Source organism: Kogia breviceps, chromosome 1, assembly GCF_026419965.1.
Source record: "Kogia breviceps isolate mKogBre1 chromosome 1, mKogBre1 haplotype 1, whole genome shotgun sequence".
Classification (NCBI taxonomy): domain Eukaryota; kingdom Metazoa; phylum Chordata; class Mammalia; order Artiodactyla; family Physeteridae; genus Kogia; species Kogia breviceps.
In genome coordinates, this window is record NC_081310.1 from 181991779 (window position 1) to 182009412 (window position 17634).

At 49.1% G+C, this 17634-nt stretch overlaps 2 protein-coding genes across 4 annotated transcripts in view; both read right to left on the reverse strand.

The window, feature by feature from the left end:
* Positions 1 to 489: 489 nt before the first annotated feature.
* On the reverse strand, positions 490 to 1999 carry SH3BGRL3 (SH3 domain binding glutamate rich protein like 3). Its single transcript, XM_059070714.2, has 3 exons — positions 1812 to 1999; positions 1047 to 1214; positions 490 to 933 (listed from the first exon to the last, which is right to left on the reverse strand). Exons 1-3 carry the CDS (start codon positions 1977 to 1979, stop codon positions 868 to 870), a joined length of 402 nt encoding a protein of 133 aa, XP_058926697.1. The 5' UTR covers positions 1980 to 1999; the 3' UTR covers positions 490 to 867.
* A 1187-nt stretch (positions 2000 to 3186) lies between these two features.
* Positions 3187 to 17634, reverse strand: part of CEP85 (centrosomal protein 85) — a 34524-nt gene continuing 20076 nt past the window's right edge. For all 3 annotated transcript variants that reach the window (XM_067014259.1, XM_059070268.2, XM_067014260.1), the window contains 8 exons: positions 16805 to 16990; positions 12236 to 12388; positions 11862 to 12016; positions 10611 to 10725; positions 9627 to 9677; positions 6683 to 6790; positions 5306 to 5531; positions 3187 to 4914 (listed from right to left, as the gene is read on the reverse strand). In XM_067014259.1, the coding sequence (XP_066870360.1) occupies positions 4754 to 4914; positions 5306 to 5531; positions 6683 to 6790; positions 9627 to 9677; positions 10611 to 10725; positions 11862 to 12016; positions 12236 to 12388; positions 16805 to 16990 (1155 nt within the window). In that variant the 3' untranslated portion in view covers positions 3187 to 4753. The remainder of the gene's footprint in view (positions 4915 to 5305; positions 5532 to 6682; positions 6791 to 9626; positions 9678 to 10610; positions 10726 to 11861; positions 12017 to 12235; positions 12389 to 16804; positions 16991 to 17634) is intronic.

Consider the following 17634-nt stretch of genomic DNA (forward strand, 5'->3'; position numbering starts at 1 on the left):
AGGGGAGAGAGGGCCCGCCCCAGCCCAGGGCCTCGTGTGCCAGCGTGCAGATCCCTGCGCACAGACACGCGCAGAGCCACAAGCACGTGGGGACACTTCAACACTATGCACCAACGCTGCCCCAACGCTGGCAGAACTGCATCTGGGCACCCACTTCCATGACACACCCACACGTAGCCGAGCAGTTGGGACACAGGCAGGTGGCCACGAGGCACAGCCGCGTTACTGACTGGCATGCAAACGTGCAGTATACGCCAAGGCAATGGACACCATCACATGCATGTGCACTGGAGGGTGACCCACCCACACTCTCTAGAAACCGTTGGTCCACACAGGTATGTGTGTGCTGGACATATATCCAAACACACGCACTATCAAGCACACACAGAGGTGCCACACAGGAGCACAGCCTCAGCACAATCACATCTACCAGACTTGCTCAGAGCAGGGACCCAGGATGTCCAGGCCACACCAAACAAACAGACACGATGCCAATGGAATGGAACATTTAATTGTTTCTGCGGTGCTCCCGGATGGGGACTGCGGGGCCTTTGGCAGAGCCCTGACTAATGGAACCAACAAAGGTGCCCATCAGCCAGTGCCAGGCAGGGTGGCAGCCTCAGGGCCAGGCTGAGGACAACCAGCACTTGGGCTGTTGCTTAAGACAATTTCTGAGACTAGTGGGTAAGGAATGTTGCCTTTGAATAGAGGAGAGGGAGCTACAGTTAGAGAGGGGAGGAGATAGGTCTTGGGGTGGGGGGAGGGGCTCCAAGGTCGGAAGGTTAGGAATAACGGAGTTGTCACAAGGTCCTTCATGGGTGATGGCTGGGGGGAACGTGGTGACGGAGTCCAGGGGGCTGACTCGGCTCAGGCCAGTTTCAGGAACTCCTGCAGTGTGTTTTGTTCCACAGCCTCCACGAAGAGCTCATAGTCCTGGGGGAGGGGACAAGAGGTGGTCACCTGAGTGCTGGTGCTTTGTCTCAGGTCTGACTCTGGCTGGTATCCTCCTACAACACTCCCTCCACCCCCAACCCCCAGGCCCGTACCCCACAGTACTGGTCCCCGTTGACAATCTGGGGTGGGGTGGCCTTGGGGTTGCCCGCCAAGGCTCGCATCTCATCCCGCAGGGCGTTGTCTTGGGAGATGTCCACTAGCTGGTACTGGATGCGCTTCCCATCCAGGATGCGGGTCACCTCGCTCTGCTGGGACTTGATCTGGGGGCAAAGGGCGGGCAGGGGTTAGTGAGCAGACTGGAGGGTTTATGGGGGGAACCCTGGGCAGAAAAAAAGGGACTGTGGCCGGGAGCTTTTGTCCCCCTGTCCCGCTCCACGCCCTAGGGGAGGGTTCTGGCCACTAGGAGTTGGGAGGAGGAGTCAGGATTGTGGTGGTGTGGAAGGAGAGAGAGAGAGACCACCAACCATGAGGAGGAGAGTCAGAGTGAACATAAGTGAGATAAATTAAGGGTGGGGAGAGCCAGGAGCTTCGCAAAGAGAAAGCAGGGCAGGCCTGGGTGGAGATGGGTAAGGCGCCACCTCCGCCCCAGGTACACACACACACACACACACACACACTGGAGAGGAAGGGCAAGATAAGGACATGGTCAATGATCAGCCTGGTAGTGGGGGTGCAGAGGACCCAGGATGCCCGAAGGAGGTGTTCAGTGTTCGGGATAGGGCCGCGGAGCCTGCCCCCACCCAACTCAGGAGGCCGTGCCCAGCACCTCGCCGCCCCCGCCCTGGGGGCGGGGCCCAGGCGCCGGGTCCAGAGCAACAGGACCACCACCCGCGCTCTACCCCAGGGCGCGCACTCACTTCGCGGGAGCCGGTGACCGACGTGCTGTAAACGCGCAGGCCGCTCATGCTGCGGATGGGCCGACGGGCCGACAGGCAGACGGGGTGGCGGTGGCAGCAGCTACACGGCCTGGAGACGAGGCCGCCGCGCTCGGGAGCGGTTTCCTTCCTGCTCAGCCCGCGAGTCATCGCTCTCGGGACCAATGGGCGGCGCGGACAGGCGCGCGGCCGGGGCGGGGCCTGCGCGACCCCGCCCCGCGCAGCGCCGGGCCCCCTCCCGCCCCCCTTGGGGACCGGGCGCGCCGAGGACCACCGTCCTACGCAGGGCCGCCCTTTTCAGCCCTCCGAGCTGGGGCTGACAGTGTGAGGCTGGGGAGCAAGCTGACGGCAGGAAGGGCCCGGGGAGGGCGTGGGTGAAGGTTTGGCAGAGGCCTCCCCTTCAGCCTCGCGCGGGTTTGCTGCACCCAACTAACTACCCACCCCCGTGCCACGACAGCGCTGTGCCGCTCCGGGCTTTGAAGTCTTGGGCTCTTTTCAAACCTAAAGTTACCCCGCTAGGGAGCCTCACTTCACGGGCTGCCCCCGACTCCAACACGCACACACTGCCCCAGGGGCCACCCACACGTAGCTAACCCCGCGGCACACCACAGCACGGAGGGCCTCTGATTGGAGATTTCCCCAGAGTCCCTCTCCGCTCAGATCGGCAGGTTTAGACAAGTGAGGGTGGTGGCAGGAGACGGGGCCACACCCTCACAGAGCCAGATGGAGGCCAAGGTATGAAAGAGGCTTCTAGTTCTGGACTGGGTGGAGGTAGAGGTTGGTGTCAGGACTCCTGAGAGTCTGGGCCCTTGTTAAAGATCCACCGCTGGTCTTGGGGTGGCCCCAGCCCCACCCCAACTCCTCGCAGCAGATGGCACGGGGTGCAGAGGAAGCAACCAGCCCAACCATGGACACTCAGCCATCTGTCTGGGGTTGGACATGACACCCCTCATTAGTCCTCCCAGGCCCAGGGCTCTTGAGAACAGCCCAGGAAGACAACCCTAGCTCCTGGAGGCAAACAGAGTCCTGCCTTTCTCTGGGGAAGCCACTTCCTTACAGCAACACACAGGCAGCAGACTTCCTCCTTAGAGGATTACTGAAACTCAGTGACAAACGCTCTGTGACTCAGGGCAGCTGCACCCAACAGAAAGTGCTGTGGGAAGAGATCTTATCTGTCCCCACAGAAAGACAGAGGAGCAGAAGTGGTAGAAATACAGACATGAGGCTGGACCTGCCAAAGTTCCCTCCTTGCTGCTGTTTGGAGAACTTGGCTAAACACCCAGGCTTTGGCTCCAACAAGCCAAAATGAGGGGTGGATATGAGCTGATGGTGATGGAAGGCAATGGGAAACCGAGGAGTCTGTTAAATTTTTATTTTGTAATCAAAATAGGCAATACAAACCAGTTGACATAACAAGGATTCATATAAATAACTGCTTATAAACTTTATGAGGAAAAATACCCGTGAGCATGGTGGCTGGGCTGCCAATACAGGGTGGAGACCAACCAGGCAGCTCGGCCTTTAGGAGGCAGGAGCCCAGAGGCTGAGGGGATGGCTGGGTGGGGCGCTGCTCTGAATGGAAGGGATAAGTCACTCCATAAATAAAACACAAACTTGTAAAAACACTTAAGAAGGAGTCATTCAGGCCAGGAGTGAGGTCCAGGATGCTGCCCTGCCAGTCCAAAGCTTAGCAAGAATCTCCCAATGGCTGGCTCTGGACTCCTGAACTACTCAGTGCTCCCCCTTCCCCACACATGGCCTGGCTTGGCCTGGCTCCAGATCTAGAGGAGGCCTGGGGCTGGCCTAACAACCAGATACAAACAACTACAAGATGCTCCCTCAACGAGGAGGCAAGAGAAACCAGAAAGCAGAGGGTCCAAAGGCCCCGGAGAAACAACGAAAAACACTGAAAGCTGTACCTTAAAGCTGACCTGTACTGGGTACTCTGAACTCTCAAGGAGCCCAGAGCAGGAAAGGGAAAGGACCCCCAATCCCAAACACAAGAGAGGCACAAATCAGAAGGCCGGGCACTGGCCCCAGCCCCAGGGGGAAGGGGGTGAGCAGCTTGACAGTTGCCCTGCGGTATCCTAGAGGAAAATCCTGCCCAAACCCAGAACCACAGAGGAGTGAGTTTGCACTCAAAGCCCAAGAAGGGGGCTACCTGGCCAGCCTGAGAACAAAGGAGAAAAGGCTGTGCTAACCACACGACCAGGGCCCCAAGGGCACAGGGCAACTAGAGTGGGGTCTCCTGTAAACAGGCGTGGTAGCACAGATGAAGAAGCCCTGGTTATAATCCCTGGGCTCCCAATTCTAGTTGGTACTTTGCTAAGGAATAGATCACCCTGAGGCATCTATGAGAACAAGAGCCCTGAGGAAGAAGCAGTGGGACTGGGCCCAGGAAAACCCAGAGCCAGCTCAGGTCCCAGGAAGGCTGGCACATGGGGCCTGAGAATTCTCAAATGGCCATTGTCACTGGTACTCAGACTTTCCTGGCCCCTCTAAGGAACTCTGGGCATCAGCACGACCAAAGTATGGGGTGGGAATGAATGTGGAGCCATCCCAAAGGATGGAAAAAGGAGGTAAGTGGCCTGCTTGCCTTTGACGTCAGCCTGCAACTGGGAATAGTCTGTGAGGACTTACCAGTCTACCTGCAAAAGTTAATTATTAACTCATCCTCAAAGGGTGAATCAGGATGACAGGACAAATGCAATCCAACAAGGCAAAGCCAGAGTGGGGCAAGGCAAACAAAATTCTCTAATCAGCCCTTGGCCCCAGATGCAGGCTCATACCTCCCCTCCATCCCTTCTCTGGGAATAGCAGCAGACAGGAGGCAAGAGATTGTCAGGGCAGGACCTGCTGGACCGGGCTCTCAGCAAACCAGATTCTCCCTTGGGGAATACAGCCTGTCCCACCCCCAGCATTCCTCACTGTGTGACACAGTTTTCTCCCATGTCCTGGGCGTATCTGTCTGACATGGTGGTCCTTAAGTCCTCGATGTCACGGCGTAGCTGTTGAACCTCTTCTAGTTTCCTCCTCATCACATCCGGCTTCTGAAAATCTAGCTGAGTCCCTGCGTGCTGTGTAGCTGGGGAGGAGAGCATTTTGAGAGATTATTAGTAAGTCACTCAGGAGACACTTTCCTGTGGAAAGCGCAGTACGGATATGCAGTACCATAAGGCCTGTGGTCTTGGAACATGGCACTTTTTAAAAAGCACCCAGGGATAATGGGCTGAAATCCTGCTGCCTAAGGGCCACGTTTCTGTTTGTCCTTCACCCAGGTACCCCATAAGGATGCCTGTTTCCAAAACAGATTTACTGAACGTCTACTTTACAAAACACATAAACTCCCAGAGGGTGGTGACCAGGTCTACAGAGCCCAGTTCACACATTACCAGTAATGATGGGAAAGGTGGATAGGGGTGAGAGGAGAATGAAAGCCACTCTCTCCTGGGTCCCAGACTGGCCTGAGGACTCACAGTGAATGCCCAGGAGCAGGGAGAGATTGGGGTCATGACCCTGGGCCCTCTGGGTCACAATGCTACAGACAGCCTGCAGATCTCGAAGGCAACTGGCCAACTCCTGATGCAGCTCAGATGCCAGCTGGGCCGTGTCTGATGAAGATGGGGACCCTGACTGGGCCTGGCGCAGGTGTTCTTGGAGCGTCAGATTCTTCTCAATAAGGTCCTGGTTCTGTACTGAAAGCTGAGCAGATAGAGAGACGAGCACATTAACCCAGGCCCAGGGAAAAGCAGAGTATCTCCACATGAGTGTGGATATATGTATATATGTGTGTGGAGGGGAAGCTATGAGTCAAAGGCGATGGTCCCCGCTCCTTGCACTCCCCTCTTCCCCCTCAATATCAGGCCTAGTTTCTCCTGCAGGTAGGTTGGGCCCACAGGGCTGCAGCATTGGAGGGGAAACTGCACCCCAGCAGACTGAGTCAGCAGCCTCCAGGTTTCTGTTCAGGAACCAGAGAAGATACTCCCGCCCCTCGGAACTCTATCTGAAGCCAGTCCCTCAGCCAACTCTGTTAGCCAGGCTATCAGAGAAGGCTTAACGTGAACTGTGAAATCTGAGGAGACACTGGTTTCAATCTCTCCCTGCCACCCTGACAAAAGTGGCCACCAGCCAGCCGGATCAGAGTGTGTCAGAGGAATAAAGCAGGCAAGAAAGACAACAAGACAGCTAGTGGACAATGGGTGGGTAGGGATGAGGGGGGGCTGAAGAAGCTGGGGACCTGGAGGACATAGTGCTGAAATATGTCCTGCCTTTTCAATCCTTCACCTCAGTGGAGTCAAGCCTCACTACAGAGACCAGCTATTCACGTCTGTGTCTCTTTCCCTCCCTTTCCCAGAACAGCTTAATGCGCACTCCTTCCCTTCCAACCTCTATTCTGTTTTAAAGACACTGAATAGAGTTTCTCCTCCAGTCCCCGCCCTTCACCCACACTGGGCCATGTGACAATCCTAGTTCTGGGAGACTCCTTCCTCAGCACTTGGGCAAGTGACCTTGGCCGCCCCCTGCCGACAGCTCTGTTTACTCCATGAGGATCACCAAACCTTCAATCTTGAACCCTTCATCCCCAACCCCACAAACCTGTGGCTGCGGGAATACAAAATAAGAGAGAGTGATCTTCCATATCCAAAAAGCATTCCTGGGTAATTTTGGCCACTCAAAGACTTTGGACCTTTAATATAAAGGATGATGCAATGTCCCTTGTTACTCCTCTGCCAAAAAATCTTAGCAGGGACCTCCCAAACGTGGGGCCTCCTGTGGGAGAAGGGATCAGGAGGATACACAGAGAAATCAGGTTTGTAAAGACAGTACCAAGAGGCCTAGCTGTTGCTACTCACCTCTTTCACAGCTGTGCGCAGCTGCTGCAGGGCTGTCTCCCTCCTTTGGGCCTCCTCTTTCAGGGCCTGGCTTGTTCCTTCTTCTTGAGACACTTCCTGCTCTAGGCTCTGCATCCCATGGCAAGGAGGGTGGGAGAACACATCAGGGGTAACAAGTCTACTTCAGACCGTATCGCCTCTGGTCTGGACTATATACATAGTAAAGCCCCACCCCGCTGCTGCTAAGAGATTATTTTACAACAGCCCTGATCTGTGACTTCGCATCAAACCCTTCTCTAGCCCCTGACCATGTAGCAATAAAGGCCAGCTCCTCAGCAGGGCCATTCTAGGCCAGTCTGGCCCTTACTTTTCTATCCTTATCTCTTTCTACCCTCCACACAGCCTCTACTCCAGTCACACTGAACGACTAACTGGCCTTCATCCTCAAAGGTTCCAGTTCCAATACTGTTGCTCACTCCTCTTCCCCTTTGCCCAGAATGCCCCTCTGCTCTGCCAGAACCTTCCTTAATCTGCAAATTAGGTCCAATTAATCATATTGCCCTGCTACTCATACCTCCATCATGGCTCATGAGTACATTTGTTGGCTACGCACATGATTCCTCCCTCCACTAGACCATAACTTTCTTGAGGGCAAGGAACGTCCATTGAGTTGAGTTCAATTATTTATTGAGCAATTACTGTTGACAGGCACTGGGGATACTAAAAAGAATACCAAACAATCTCTGTCTTTGAGGAGCTCACAGCCAAATGACCTTCACAATACTGTATATTAAATGTTTTTGACAGAGATGAGAAGGGGTAGAGAGAGCACTCTCTCGGGCACCTAATCTAGTTATAATGCGTGTGTGCATGTGTGTGTGTGTGTAGAGGTAGTCAGGGTCAGGAGAGGGAGGTATTTATATTTGTTATCTTCTGCCTCTCATTCTGGTTCATTTCAATTTCCCCCCAGTTTTGAAACTGCCTTGAACAAATAAAGTATAAATAGTATTTCTGAACTTTTCCATTTTGTATTAATAAAAAATTTAGCAGCCAAGGAGAACGTCTCACCACTATGAAACACCCAAGATGACCATTTTGAATCCACCTAATTCCACCAAAGTCTCATCATGGGTAAATATACTATTTTAAATGCTGTGGAACCTCAGAGTTCCAGGAAACATACTTTGAGATCCACTAAAAACTACTAAAATCCTGGGATTTTATTTTATTTTATTATTATTTTTGCAGTACGCAGGCCTCTCACTGTTGTGGCCTCTCCTGTTGCGAAGCACAGGCTCCAGACGTGCAGGCTCAGTGGCCATGGCTCACGGGCCCCGCCGCTCCGCAGCATGTGGGATCTTCCCAGACCAGGGCACGAACCCGTGGTCCCCTGCATCGGCAGGCGGACTCTCAACCACTGCGCCACCAGGGAAGCCCAATCCTGGCATTTTAAATGGATGTAAGGAATTCCCCGGCAGTCCAGTGGTTAGGACTCTTCACTTTCACTGCCAAGGGCCTGGGTTCAATCCCTGATCAGGGAACTAAGATCCCGCAAGCCGAGCAGCACAGATGATGATAATAATAATAATAATAAATGGATGTAAACACTCACTAGGCTTGACTATCTCCTTACAGGACTTGAAATATGTGAACTAAATAGACCCACATAATGGCAAGGGTAGGACTGCAGGTTTCAGTTCTTCCTCAGTGGATGTGAATCTCTCCTGTTTGGTGTGAAAACCTCTTTTAGAGTCCAAAGAGAATCTGTACCTAGGATTTCTTGGAGAACCCAATTAAGGACAACCCCTACTCTGGCCCAAAACAGAAACCAGGAGTTGTCTTTGATTTTTCCTTATTCTTCAACCTCCTACATTCTATCAGTCACTGATTCCTCTCAATTTTACCTCTTAAAATTCATTTAAATCTGTCCCCTCACAACTGCTTCTTGCAATGCTGCCTTATGCATCATCCTTCATCATCTCTCACTAGGATTTCTGCTATAGTCCACTGGCCTCCAAACTTGTCTCTCTCCAAGTGCCAATATTCTTCCACACTCAAGCCTGAGTTGCAAACCTGACCACATCCCACCCCAATTAAATACTATAGTAGATTCCCATCACCCACCTAAAGAACAAAAGCTAAATTAGTTGAACAGTCCCAGCCCTCGCATAGCCCAGTTCTCCATTTACCACCTTACTTCAACAATATCAAACTGCTTGCAGCTCCATGTGCAAACCCTGCTGTTTCATGCCCTCATGTTCTTACCCATGCTGTTCCTTCTATCAGGAAATACCAACCTATCCTGCGCCTCCTCATTGACTGGCTAACTCTTCCTCCTCCTTCAAGAAGGCTCATGAGGGATTCCCTGGTGACGCAGTGGTTAAGAATCCGCCTGCCAATGCAGGGGACATGGGTTCAAGCCATGGGCCGGGAAGATCCCACATGCTGCTGAGCAACTAAGTCTGTGCACCACAACTACTGAGCCTGCACTCCAGAGCCCGCATGCCGCAACTACTGAGCCTGTGTGCTGCAACTACTGAAGCCTGCGCGCCTAGAGCCTGTGCTCCGCAACAAGAGAAGTCACCGCAATGAGAAGCCTGAACACTGCAACGAAGAGTAGCCCCCACTCGCCGCAAGTAGAGGAAGCCTGTGCACAGCAATGAAGACCCAATGCAACCAAAAATAAATAAATAAATTTTAAAAAAAGAAGGCTCGTGATCTCCAGAAACCCTTCCTTGACCTCCCTACTTCCACTGACTCTTTTATGCTCCCCGAGGGTAATATGGATGCTCTAACAGTACTGTGCTAAAACCCCTTCCCAACAAGAATGTCTGCTAAAAGCACTGACTGGGTCTCATTCTTGTGCTCCTAACACTGAGTAAATTGCATGGCAGAGAACAGTGTTGGTTGAATTCTAGAAATTCCATCAAGTCCTGCCCACCATGTCCCAAGGACTCCAGCTCACCTGTACTTGTGAACGCAACTGATCAATCTTCTGCTGTTGCTTCTCCACAATCTGAGAGGCAAAGTTATCAAGGAAGGCTGTAAGCACATGCTGATAGTGAGGTCAGAGGGCAAGAGGCTGTACTAGGATCTGTGGTCTGGCTCTTAGACCAACTGGCTACAGCCAGTCACCAGTGAGAACAGAGTGAAGACAAGTTAGCTCTACCTACAGAAATATAACCCAGACTCCCTATCCTGGCTAACCAGCTTCACACTCCTGTGCTGTAGTCACAAAGAGATTTAAACAAAGAGGAATGTAGTATGGACCTATGACCACCATGGGGAAGTTGGGTGGAGAGAGACACCCTCACCCTGATGATTGTAGGCCAGTAGAATCAACTTCATATACAGCCAGTGTATATTCTAGTTCTTTGGTAAAGGACATCACTGAAAATTCAGTTTAATGAAGCTTGCCCTTTCCAGGGCTGTGATAGTTATCATTACTTATAGCTTTGGTCACAGTGACTGTTCGAGGAGAGAACCTAAACAGGCCTAGTTTCCTGTCCTTTGAGACCTCAAGTACTCTCTGAACCATTTCTGGGTCTTCTTTTTTGCTTACCTTCAACCAGTCTCACTGCTAGGCCCTGAACTCCTTCTTCTCTGCTGAATTAGAGCCCTCTCACTGGGTAGAACTTTGCTCAATGCAAGAGGTTCTGAACAGGGCCTGAGCCATGAATGAAGTGCACCAAGCTTCAGCGCACCATTTTGGAGCATATAAATTTGGATGTTCAGAGGCATGTCCTTCCCTAACTTTGCTTGCCAGTCATAAGGATGAATATCTAAAATGCAAATTTATTATGCAGGGATGATTTCTCAGAAAAGAGAGAAAAACTCTAGAGAGCAGATCCTAGGGGGCTCAGGGTCAGAAATTCATGGTTCCCTACCAATACCCAATCTTTTCTTTCCTCTAAGCCTACCCCGTTACAGCCTGGACACCCCCAGTCACCTTTTGAAGGGAATCACATTCCTTCTGCCAGGACTCCATTTCCACTTGCGGACCTTCTCCCCGTTGAGCTGTATCTTCTCCACTGGCCACCTCCACAAACTGCTTATCTTGCAGGCTGAAAAACAGTGGCCTCTTAAAGAACTCTGAAGTTAGAGGGATGTGGCTTTGATGCCTGATTCCACTATTTACTGTATGTTTTGGGGCAAGACATTTATGCCCTTCCAAGCCATAGGTGGGGATAATGTCTTAGGTCTGTATAACGTAGGGAGTGCCACACAGAAGCTGCTTGCTCAGTCTATGCTAGTTCCATTCCCTAGAGGTCAGCACCTATACAATGTGCTATCAATTCTCTACCTGCCCAGGTTTTTTATTCTTTGTTTTGATATTTAAAAGTAAACATTCATCACATGTATTTAAATTATAAAAGTCACATGTATATAATGCACAAATTTTAGAAAATACCAAAAAAATCTTTTTTCTTTGTACATACAGTCTGGGGCAGACCCAGCTATGTCCCCTAACCTCGCTTCTGACTCCAACCAATGGTCTCCTCCCATGGATCCCTACAATCACTTTCATCATGGCCCATCTGCTGAAATAAACAACAGGGTCACTGTGGTTGAATATGGGATGAGAAATCCAATCCATCCCATTAGCAGCTGGATTTGGTCCAAGCGGCTGTTGAAACACAGCCACCACATTTTGAGAAACTGCTATTAACATGGAGGAGGCTCCCAAGACACCCTGAGAGTACATTATGGCACCTTGTTTTGTTCTCAGAACCTGCTGTGGCAATCGAGAGCAATCCCTAGGGCTGAGGAGAAGAAACAGATGCTCCTGGTAGGCTTTACGTTGCAAGATTCAAAATGAGGATAACCCCCAGTCCTCAGCACCAGGATCTACTTTTGTAAATATAGAGATACTCATTTTCCAGTTTATAAAGTGCTCCCAGTCATTCAACACATACATATTCAAGGACTATTATCTAGTATTATTATGCCAGGTACTGGGTTGGAGCCTTCCAAAGGATACAGTGACAAATCCCACCCCACTGCACCACTATACACCCCACATTCCATCTCAAAGACATAGTCCTTGTCCATAAACAGCTTTCCTATTACTTACAATCCAAAGAAAATGAAGCTCAAAGAAGTGAAATGATTTGCCCAAAGTCACACAGGTAGTGAGTGGGGTAGCCAGGACCAGAACATACCTCTCCATTCCTTTCCTCAACCCCACTGGGGTATTTACCTATGTCTAGTGGAGGAGAATTCTGCTTCCCTCTGTCTCAGGCTTTCCAGTTGAACCTCCTTCTCTCTGCAGGCTGCCTGGGTCTCCTCCAGCAAACTCTCCAGCTCAGTCACTCTCTCCTGCAGCTCTGTGCTCTTCAATTCAGAATCCTTAAGCTGAAAGACAGGATTCCATGCTTAGGTCAATAGGCCAAGGAAGACTCTCTGGGTATCTCAAAAAACTTGCAGTTCAGTTGTGATATGAGTGTGGACATGACCCCTTTGGGATTTTCCTTTCAGGAAGCCACAAGGTAACTGCATGCAGCAGAGGATGAGAAAGCCCCCCTGCTTGGCCACTCCCTTCTTGCCCCAGGTATGCCCAGACATTGCTGCTACCTGCTGGCTCTGCTTCTGATGGTCTTCCAAGGTGGGCAGATCAGCCAGGTAGCGTTCCAAGGTCTCAATACGCTGCTGCTTCTCCCGGTTCTGCTCTGATTCCTTCTGACATTTCTTTTTCAAATTATTGATATGTTTATCACGACCCTTGACCTATTGGGAAGAAATGTCAAGAATCTGTCTCCATTGACTCCTCTACAACCCTGAACATCAACTTTTTTTGAAGTGATGTCTTTGCCCTTAGGGCTATAAATGTTTTCCACTACAATGAATGCAGGAAGCTGATAAAATTTTGCCATTTGAGATTAGGGCATAAAATGCAGTTAACACACAAGAACTTTCTAATCAAGGGCAAGGAAGGGGGGAAGGGGGACTCCTCTGGCAGTTTTCAAAAATGGGTAGCTCTACCGTATAATAAGGAATTTTGGACTTCCCTGGTAAGCCAGTGGTTAAGACTCCGCACTTCCACTGCAGGAGGCTTGGGTTCAATACCTGGATCCCTGGTTGGGAAAATTCCGCATGCTGCACAGTGCAGCCAAAAAAAAATTTGTCTAGTCTTTGTCCAGCTTCCTGGGAGGTAACTTCTAAACTCTTAGAATATCCCAGATAATAGAACAGGAGTATCTTTGTTTTTCTTAGTGGACCAGAGCCCACCATAAATGCATTTATGCTAATGAGATGACCCAGAATGCAGACTGGTCACTATAAAGACCGATGGAGTTGAGCCCAACTCCCTGTGAAGAGGGGACAAAGACAGGAGATTGAGTTCAATCATGCCTACATAATAAAACCCCAATTAAAAATTCTGGACACCAAAGCTCAGTGGAGCTTCCTGGTTGGTGAACACATGTATGTGCTAGGAGGATGACAGGCTCTGATTCCAAGAGGGAAAAGGTAAGGAAGCCCTGCTTTGAGGACTTTCCCAGACCTCATCCTATTTGTCTCTTTATTTGGCTTGTCCTGATTTGTATTTTTATAATAAAACTGTAATCCTAAGTAATCCTGAGTTCTGAGTTTTTCTGGTGAATTACTGAACCTGAAGGGGTCATAGGAACCCCTGGATTTATAGCCAGTTGGTCAGAAGTATATAGGCAGTCTAGGGAACCCAAAACTTGCAGCTGGCATCGGAAGTAACAAATACGCATAGTCTTTTGGGGGACCATGCCCTTAAACCTGTGGAATCTGATCCTAACTCTAAGTGGTCTGCATCAGAACTGAATTGCAAAAGTAAATATAACTGTATATACAGTAGACATACAGCTGGTCTGGTCTCCTCTGGTGAGATAGGTAATGCATTCTTCCCTAAGCACCACATATGATATAAAGCTAAGCAATCATCTGGAAGGGCTAAGGAGACTCTAAACTCCTTGAGAGGAGGGGCTATGTCCATTTTGCTTATTATCATATCCCCAACACACAGCACAGTGCTTGGCACTGAGCAGGCAATCAATTAAGATTTGTTGAATGGGGCTTCGCTGGTGGCACAGTGGTTAAGAATCCGCCTGCCAATGCAGGGGACACGGGTTTGAGCCCTGGTCTGGGAAGATCTCACATGCCGTGGAGCAACTAAGCCCGTGCGCCACAACTACTGAGCCTGTGCTCCAGAGCCTGCGAGCCACAACTACTGAAGCCCGCGCACCTAGGGCCCGTGCTCTGCAACAAGAGAAGCCATCGCAATGAGAAGCCCACGCACCGCAACAAAGAGTAGCCCCCACTTCACCACAACTAGAGAAAGCCCGCACGTAGCAACAAAGACCCAACACAGCCAAAAATCAATAAATAAAACAAATACATTAATTTAAAAAAAGACTTGTTGAATGGAAACTTTTTCTTCACTATTATGGCTTTTTCTTTGGCTTATGAAAAAGGAAGCTGGAGGAAGTAAGAGAAAGCAGAGAAAAGGTAAGGCAGATCTACTGATGCCAAAGAGGCACAGGCCTAATTTAATCCAAAGATAACACAGTACTAAGAGGGATCCCTGAAAATCAGTCAAAATCTTTACCCCAGGTACAATCTTTAAACTCCATGTGACTCTCCAGATTCTCACATTTTAATATGCATCAGAATCACCTGGGAAGCTTATTAAAAATGCCGATAACCGGGGCTTCCCTGGTGGCGCAGTGGTTGAGGGTCCGCCTGCCGATGCAGGGGACACAGGTTTGTGCCCCGGTCCGGGAAGATCCCACATGCCGCGGAGCAGCTGGGCCCGTGACCCATGGCGGCTGAGCCTGCGCTCCGCAGCGCAGTGGGAGAGGTCACAACAGTGAGAAGCCCGCGTACCGCAAAAAAAAAAAAAAAAAAAAAAAAAAAAAAGTGCTGATAACCAACTGTGAATTTAAAAAATGGAAGACTGGCCAGAGATGTTTATCTTTTCTCTCTTCCAAAATTATCTCTAAACAACAGGAGGAAAATAAAGTACTGATTTTTAAAAGTCAACAGAGGAGACAAAAGTATACAAGATATTTCAACATGTTTTCAGAAGACAGAAGTGAATAGAGGGGGCTTCCCTGGTGGCGCAGTGGTTGAGAATCCGCCTGACGATGCAGGGGACACGGGTTTGTGCCCTGGTCTGGGAAGATCCCACATGCTGCGCAGCGGCTGGGCCTGTGAGCGATGGCCACTGAGCCTGTGCGTCCGGAGCCTGTGCTCCGCAACAGGAGAGGCCACAACAGTGAGAGGCCCGCGTACCACAAAAAAAAAAAAAAAAGTGAATGAGGGGATAAATGACTTAGAGCAGAGGAGTTATAATCTGCAGTAGGAGTTACAGACAACTTGGAAAACAATGTGCCCTTCACAACCGGCAAAAACCCCTGTACTTGAAGCACCAGATACCTGAGGGAGGTATGTATCAGCCATAGACCTGAAAAATAGGGGGATTCACTAGAAGACTATATTCAGGTTAGCTGGATACCATTCTCACCCTAGGTTTCCCCAAAAGGAGACTGGAGATTTATTCTCCAGAGAAAGCAACTTAGAGAGAGTCAAGCTCAGGGATATCAGTCATGGCAGAGAGAGTATGTGAAGCACTGTGTTGAAAATAAGTATAAGTAAACATCTATGTATAGAACTGTGGGACTTTAAACCTAATCTCCTTCTCAGTGTTGAGAACCCAAAGGCCAAAATCATTCCTGTCCCCAGTCTCCCCACCAGGCAGCAGGCTGAAGATTCTTTCCTAGAGAGTGAGATGAGACATTCAGATACTGATATTTGAGGGTTCCCAAGTGAAAAGGGCAGACTAAGTCTGATCATCCCACAGGGAAGCCCACCAGAAAACTACCATGAACCCAGAGCTTCCACGCAGCTTTAAAATACTACTGATACATTGTTTTTTTATTTGGCTGCAGTGCACGGCATGTGAGATCTTAGTTCCCCAACCAGGGATCAAACCTGTGCCCCCTGTAGTGAAAGCGTGGAGTCTTAAGCACTGGACCGCCAAGGAAGTCCCTAAACTACATTCTTAAATATGAGCACTCTTTCATTCAAGGATCACCAAGCCTCTAACATGAAAGACACCAAAACAAAATAAAAAGACCTGAAAGAAACAAGAAACAACACTATGAGCAGATGCAGACATCCCAAAAGGTATAATCAGAGAAAAGATATTGCATTCATGAAACAAAAACAGCAAAAAATGCAATGAAAGAATACTATTCAGAAATATAGAGGTATGTATCAGGAGAAAGAAAAGAGTTGAGGACAGATAATTCTGTGGAGTGGGGCTGGGCACAGAACCACTAATTTTTACTATAAATATGTTGATATTTGATAACATGTTGGTTATTTAACTTAGATACATGTTTTATTTTGATTAAAAGTTTCTTTTTTAACAAGCCTCTAAGTCTATACTGTACCAATGGCACCAATATCACCTGGGAGCTTATTAGAAATGCAGGATCTCAGGGACCACCCTTCCCTCCCACAACTACTGAATCTGTAATCTGTATTTTTATCATGATCTCCAAATGAGTCTTAAGCACATTAAAGTTTAAGAAACACTGCTTTAGCTGACTTTGATGCAAGTGGTCCAGAACTAAACATTATTAAACTGGTCCCCCAAGAATGTCTGCATTAGTGCAACCTGTGAACAGAACCAAAAGATTTAGCTCCTTCTATGATAACCAATCTCACCCTAAGGCAATTCTAAGAGCACTGGCAGAAATGTTAAAACTCCCAAAATATCTGCATATATGGGATTCTTCACCTAATTTTTAGGTAGAGTGAGGAGAAACCAGGCTGAATGATGTACCACAGGTACATCCTGCCACAGTACAATCTCGTATGACTGCCCAGACTGATTTTCCACCTAGGCCAGCTGGTAGCCCATCACAACCTGGGACAGTGAGGGATTATACGGCTTTCTGTCTGTGGTAGTTATGTGCAGATGAAGCAGAAAGGAGAGGTTCCATTTCTAACAGACCAATCCTGCATAAGAAGTCAATGTAGGGGGTTTCACCCAATTGGCTCCTCCAGGTTCCAAGAATAGGGGCCAGAAACAGCTTAGGGTCTGGCAGGAGAGGGCTGACTGCCAACTCATTTGTGAATTAGAAAGCTATCAGTTCCTTAGCTCACCCTTTCTTCCTGTTTCTTCCCCTCCTCTGAATGCTTCTGCAATGCCACTCTGAGTGACTCTCTGATGAGCTGGACTTCAACTTCTGAAGCAGAGAGTTTCTTTTCAAGCTCCATCTTTTCTTTGCTCAAGGCTTCTGTCTTCTGTGCAAACTGTGCACGTAAGAAAGTGTTCTCTCGCTGCAATTCCTGCAGAAAGATTCTCAATATATAACTGTTCCTTACCCTGACAGTCCCATACATGTTACTTATACCTAGTATACTTTGTGGTCAAGTATCACCTTTATCTAAGAATTTCTTTAAGCAATGCTTCTCAAAGTGTGGTCCTAGGACTAAGTTTCAGAATCACCTGGGAATTTGTTAGAAATGCAAATTCTTAAGCCCAACTCCCAGGCCCAGTAGACAGAAACTCTGGGGATGGGTCTCAATAATCTGTGTTTTAACAAGCCCTCCAGGTGATTCAGATGCATACTCAAACTTCAGAACCACTGGCTTAAAGCAATACTTGATGAGTTGTAGTATAACAAAGGAATACAGGACACTGTATCAGAAGACCTGGGCTCAAGGCCTGGTTCTCCTCCACTCATTCTCTATATGACTTCAGGCAAATTCTCCCTCCTTCTTGGGCCTCAAACTTCTTATCAGTAAATTAGAGGACCGAACTAGATTTTATCTAACGGCCCTTCTCACACCAACATTCTGATTCTACAAGATGGAACACTATCTTAACAGGCCCACTAGGTGGCAAAGCCAGTACAGTACTATAACCTGTCTAACAGACATCATTCAAAAGCCCAAATTACAGAAGAGGCTTGGCCAACTTCTTTTAGAGC

Excerpts from the sequence above, each read along its gene's own strand:
- SH3BGRL3 (XM_059070714.2), bottom strand. The coding sequence starts at position 1,979 with ATGACTCGCGGGCTGAGCAGGAAGGAAACCGCTCCCGAGCGCGGCGGC. Across the intron at positions 1,215-1,811 it reads CGGTCACCGGCTCCCGCGAA|ATCAAGTCCCAGCAGAGCGA; the intron begins GTGAGTGCGCGC and ends CTTTGCCCCCAG. Across the intron at positions 934-1,046 it reads ACGGGGACCAGTACTGTGGG|GACTATGAGCTCTTCGTGGA; the intron begins GTACGGGCCTGG and ends CCCCTCCCCCAG.